The sequence below is a fragment of the Octopus bimaculoides genome, chromosome 22 (genome assembly GCF_001194135.2).
Source record: "Octopus bimaculoides isolate UCB-OBI-ISO-001 chromosome 22, ASM119413v2, whole genome shotgun sequence".
NCBI classification, from domain to species: Eukaryota; Metazoa; Mollusca; class Cephalopoda; order Octopoda; family Octopodidae; genus Octopus; species Octopus bimaculoides.
The window spans coordinates 30,287,712-30,293,981 of NC_069002.1; the positions used below are offsets into that span (position 1 = coordinate 30,287,712).

Sequence of the window (6,270 nt, forward strand, 5' to 3'; positions counted from 1 at the left end):
AAGACTGAATATAATACCATCCATCATATAAAGGTGTTCCTCTTTGTCCTTGAAAAATGAAGAGAGTAAATAATGATGATGATGATGATGATGATGATGACGATGACGACAATGACGACAATGACGACGATGACGACAACGGTGACGATGGCGAGAAGAAGAAGAAAAGGTCACAGAAAATGAGAAAGCAACAATACTATGGGATATGCCAATACACAAAGATAGAGAAATTAAGGCTAATAGGCCAGATATAGTTGTCAGAGATCATGAAGGAAAAAAATGCTTTCTAATCGATGTATCAATACAAATAGATGACAAAGTTTCTCATAAAAGAAATGGAGAAACTTTCAAAATACAAAGATCTGGAAATAGAGGCAACTCGAATGTGGAATCTAAAAACAGAAACAATTCCTATCATAATTGGCGCATAAGGTATGATAAAAAAATATTCAGACAAATACATAACAAAAACACCAGGACTAACAAATACATATAACATACAGAAAATTGCACTACTGGGCACTGCACACATCCTACGCAAAACACTTTCAATACAGTAACCATAAGACCATCACAGCAAACCACAGCACATACCCAAGGCACAGAGAGCACATTATAAAAATAAGACTACTGAATAGTAATAATAATAATAATAATAATAATAATAATAATAATAATAATAATAATAATAATAATAATAATAATAATAATAATAATAATAATAATAATAATAATAATAATAATAATAATAATAATAATAATAGAAAACCAGACAAGAAAGAAGGCAAACGATCCTGGATCATAGATACAGCATGCCCAGCTGACAACAAGGTATGCTATAAGGAAGAAAGAAAAGTCGATAGATGTAACAAGTTAGCTTGGGAGGTTATGCACCCTGTTTTTTCCTGTACGCTTATAGATACGTACAAGGAACTTTATATGTGCGCGCTTGTGAGTGTGCACATGGATGCGTGCGTAATGTAGATATATGCATGCGTATATAGAGATGTGTGCGTGCGTATATGGATACATGCGTGCATGCGATAATATACGCAGTTTTAGACACGTTTTGACCTTGTCACTACACAGTAATTTCCCTTTGTTTTTAACGGTCATTTTCCACAGGAATTTTCAATGGCTAGATAACTGAAGAGACGTTGGTGTGGGCTCCCACCCTGGCATCTGAAACTCGGAGTTTTATCATGGCTATTGAATAAGTGTCACATGTTTTTACAGATAAATTCCTCTATTTGCATAATATCGAGGTCTCTTTCTTTCTTTTGTTGTCCTTCTTATCAATATATATATATATATATATATAAATTTACAATATATGGATTTAACTAATCTGGTGGTACTCGTAAAAGTCTTCCCTTAATGGATCAGGCTACAATCCACATAGTTAAAACAAATGAAAAACAAAGGGATACAATGTAGAGTCTGATGCAGTTGAAATCCAATAAATCCAATTGATAGTTATGGATGTCAATTGGTGAAATAAATTTTTTCATCTTACATCTCCTCTCTTTCTTTATTGCATGTGTGTGTGTGTGTGTGTGTACTACTCACCCCGTAAACAACAAAACTTAGTGTAGAATTGGTGTTGATTTCTCCATTCTCCGATATTGTGTCAATTTCCTTGAGAGGGTAACCACGACATGTCACCACTCCATATTCCCAATACTGGTCTCTCTCCAAGTTGATGATATGGTCATACATCTGTCATACAATAATAATAATAATAATAATAGTAGTAGTAGTAGTAGTAGTAGTAGTAGTAGTAGTAACAACAAGAGCAGACATAGAATGCCTCTACTTACCCTAGCAATTTAATCGGCTCACCAGTCAAGCACCCTACGATGCTTTTGGATGAGGCCCGACCCACCTCTCCAGTTACCGAGCTGCAGGTTGGTACACCAACGACCAACATACGGGATACAATGGTGGTGACATCGTCTGTGTATGCTGACATAGTTCTTCTGCACTCCAGCTTCAGCCGGATGGTTTTAAACACTTCCAACCCCTGCAGCAATGCCTCAAGGACCCCGACTTACAGAAGTGATGAAAGATGACAGCATTGATGGATCGAGCTTGTAATACCAAGCTGTTTCAAATGATGGCCATTAATCATTAACACTGAGTGTAGCACAGCTGCCAGGAACATTTTATTGATCTATTGAATGATTTCAATTGGTTTAACTTGATCAGTGTGCCACCAAAGCCATACATAGAGCTCAACATTTTTACTGTATGCCATTTAAATGGTGCTTGTCCTTGACAGTGAAGGCACATGGCTTAGTAGTTTGGACTTTCAGCTTGCAATCTTAGGACTGTAAGTTCAATTCCCAGCGATGCATTGTGTTCTTGATCAAGACACTTTACTTTACCTTGCTCCAGTTTACTCAGTTGGCTAAAACGAGTTGTATCTGTATTTCAAAGGGGCCAGCACTTGTCACACTCTGTGTCATGCTGGATCTCCCTGACAACTACGTTAAGGGTATACGCATCTGTGGAGTGCTCAGCCACATGCACATTGATTTCACAAGCAGGCTGTTCTGTTGGTTGGATCAACCTGAACCCTCATCGTCGTAACCAATGGAGTGCCAGCTAGCATCCCAGCTAGCATGTTTTCTCTTCTCTTCATGTAGTCTCCTGTGTTTGGAGCACTCAACTCTAGCATCACACACAGACTGCCATACCTTCTGATCAATAGCCAGGACCCCCAACCAATTGGGAGGGAAACCACCAACTTCCTCTTCGGGTCTTGAAACATCAGCCTTATCTCAAAACATACACCTGTTCTCATGACCAAAACCTTCTGATCAATAGCCAGGACCGCCAGCCAATCGGGGGAGAAACCACCAACTTTCTGTTCAGGTCTTGAAGCATCAGCCTTATCTCAAAACATACACCTGCTCTTATGACCAAAACCAACTTGAGTGTACACTTTGGAATTGATCAATCAGGAGGATAACTGCAGATTGAAACCCTAGTCTTGTAGCTGGCTACCACATTTAAATCATGTAATCTGATGTTATTAAGGAGATAGCCCTAATTCCAGTCACCTTCCAGCCTACCATTATTTAAGCAGTCCCATTTCAACCCTGCCATTGTTACATTGGGTAGAAAACAAAATAAAAGGTAGCCACGGTCTTCGTTTTCCTTTCAGATTCGAAAAGATAAGGACAGTAGAGTCAAGGTGAGTCAGGGTGGTTCAACAATGGAAGTAAATCTAGAATTAAATCTAGAAGTAAATCTATAGAAGTAAATGGAAGTAAATCTAGAAGTAAATCTAGAAGTAAATCTATAGAAGTAAATGGAAGTAAATCTAGAATTAAATCTAGAAGTAAATCTATAGAAGTAAATGGAAGTAAATCTAGAATTAAATCTAGAAGTAAATCTATAGAAGTAAATGGAAGTAAATCTAGAAGTAAATCTAGAAGTAAATCTAGAAGTAAATCTAGAAGTAAATCTATAGAAGTAAATGGAAGTAAATCTAGAAGTAAATCTAGAAGTAAATCTAGAAGTAAATCTATAGAAGTAAATGGAAGTAAATCTAGAAATATACCAAAACAGAATTGAGAGGGAATTTAAAGGAAATGTAAAGATTCTTTACCTCTTTTCTTGCCAGTTTTGCTGCTAATGCAAGTGGTGTGAGACCTTGACGGTTCTTGATAGACAGACGGGCACCAAACGAGTAAAGAAGCAGGAACATTTTCTGAAGTAGAACCGTAAATAAAAGAACACCAGGTCGTTATTGTATTCTTGGTTGTGGTTTTTTGGGTGATATGGGAATAATACAGTTTTTGGAGGGATAGAGGGATAGGATCAATAAAGATTGCTGGAGAGAGAGAAGATTAAATTTTTTGGATCGGGACTTTTTGTCAGAGAGAGTGGAGGGAGACGTGGGGAGGGGGAAGAAGGGAGGAAGAGAGAAAGAGAGGGTGGGGAAAGAAGGAAAAAGTGGGGAGAGACAGACAGAGAAAGAAAGAAAGAAAGAAAGAAAGAAAGAAAAAAGAAAGAAAGAAAAAAAGAAAAAAGAAAGAAAGAAAGGAAGGAAGGAAGGAAGGAAGGAAGGAAAGAAAGAAAGAAAGAAAGAAAGAAAGAAAGAAAGAAAGAAAGAAAGAAAAGAGTAGAAAGAAAGAAAGAGAGAAAAGAGTAGAAAGAGAACAAGAGAAGGTAGGGAGAGAAAGAAGGGAGAAAAAGAAGAGAAAAAGAGAAACAGAGGATGATAGAGAAAAAGAAAGAAAGAGCAAAAGAGAAAAGGAAAGATAAAGAAAGAGGAGAGAGAGAGAAAATCAGAGAACATGACAGAGAAAGAGAAAGAGTGAGATAGGGAGTGTATGAGAAAAAAAGAGAGAAAGATGCAATGATTACTGAGAGATGAAAGCTTTACTAATGAGTTCAGATTTTTGCAGAACATGTTATTTAGCCCCAGGTCAGCCTAAGAAGGAAATCTTAACTTTTCATCTATTTGGATTCTAAAAAACATAGTAATGAATTGGAATGACCACAGTTGGTTCTATTAATTAGCCTAGAACTCAGAAAGCACAGAGATGGAATAGATACAGCCAGGTACTTTGTTCAGCGCTCTAAGCAATTCTGTCCATCACCGTGGATCGATAGTTTATTGACACTGATGCAAAGGATGAAGAGTAATGTTGATCATGATGTGGTTTGAACTCACAACACAGATCTCAGATGAATGCATTTATTTGTGTTGAAATAAATAAAACTGAAGACATTGAATAAAAGAATAGGACTTATCTAAGTTTAGCAAAGTATGACATTTAGCTCTCATAAATTTCCAAGTATGGATGCTGAGAACAATGGAAAGAAACTTACAGAAGAATCTAGACTAAGGTTTCAATTCCTGGCTAGAAATACACAAAAAGAACTGTATCAAAGCATAGTAAAAAGTCAGCTGGTTAAAATGTAGTGAAAAGGTTTGTAAAAAGGTGCAGGAGTGACTGTGTGGTAAGTAGCTTGCTTACCAACCACATAGTTTTGGGGTTGTTCCCACTGCGTGGCATCTTGGGCAAGTGTCTTCTACTATAGCCTCGGGCCGACCAAAGCCTTGTGAGTGGATTTGCTAGACGGAAACTGAAAGAAGCCCATCGTATATATGGATATATATGTATGTCTGTGTATATGTTTGTGTGCCTGTGTTTGTCCCCCCAACATCGCTTGACAACTGATGCTGGTGTGTTTACGTCCCCGTAACCTAGCAGTTCAGCAAGAAAGGCCAATAGAATAAGTACTAGGCTTGCAAAGAATAAGTCCTGGGGTTGATTTGCTTGTCTAAAGGCGGTGCTCCAGCATGGCCGCAGTCAAATGACTGCAACAAGTAAAAAGAGTAAATAAATCAATGTTGTTGGTGGAATCTTACTTACCAGTTTGGTTTTTATGACTAAGATGTGCATGATGGTATTTCCGTTAGAGTCTTGTAAGTTTGGGTTTGCTCCTTTCGCACATAGAATGCGTACGCATTCTTCTTGCTCAACACAGGCAGCAAATGCTAGGGGGTACTCTCCCCAATAGGTGTACCTGTTTTACAAGTTGGATCGAAAGAAAAAATATGTATATTATGGGAATTAACAATCAAACAGAAAAATTCAGTTTTAAGATAGTTCTGGCTAATTTTGGCAATATTTGTACTTTGTGGTTAGGGTGTTGCACTCATGATCGTGAAATTGTGGTTTCAATTCCCAGTTTGGGTGGTGCATTGTGGTCTTGAGCAAAACACTTCATTTCAGTCGCTCCAGTCCATTCATTTGTAGATGAGTTTCAGTAGTAGATAGGAAGTCAACCCTGCGATGGGTTAGTGAATGTTCAGAGAATTAAAGGAGTATCGAGGTTTTGGTCACTTACAAGCCATGGAAGTCAAGTTAGGCTCTGACGTTGTGAGAAGTAGGGCTCACAAAGAACCTAAGTAAGTGAAGGGAAAAAGGAGAAACAGTGGACAGAGATGTGAAAGACAGAGGGCCGGTAGTGGATGACTGGTGGTGGTGGTGGTGAGTTATCAATTAGTGACTGAAGCATTTAGGGTCCCCAAGTTTAGATCATCAACCCCATTTATGGAATCTATAACCCCTCATCGACCCCCAGGCATGTACAAGAAAATAAATAAATAATAATAATAATTAAGTAGATGTGCATTTATCAACCCCTTGAATAGTCACATTGACCCGCAAGGGTCAATGTCAACCATTTTGAAGAGGATCTAGGAAGTGGATGGTGGATATATATATATATATATATATATATATA

The 6,270-nt window shown here is 37.8% G+C and overlaps 1 protein-coding gene across 1 annotated transcript in view; it reads right to left on the reverse strand.

The window, feature by feature from the left end:
- Positions 1-6,270, reverse strand: part of LOC106873499 (transient receptor potential cation channel subfamily V member 5) — a 45,579-nt gene that overhangs the window by 12,336 nt on the left and 26,973 nt on the right. The window contains exons 4-7 of the mRNA XM_052975686.1: positions 5,394-5,547; positions 3,617-3,718; positions 1,570-1,719; positions 2-48 (exon numbers count right to left, since the gene is read on the reverse strand). Coding sequence (XP_052831646.1) covers positions 2-48; positions 1,570-1,719; positions 3,617-3,718; positions 5,394-5,547 — 453 coding nt within the window. The remainder of the gene's footprint in view (position 1; positions 49-1,569; positions 1,720-3,616; positions 3,719-5,393; positions 5,548-6,270) is intronic.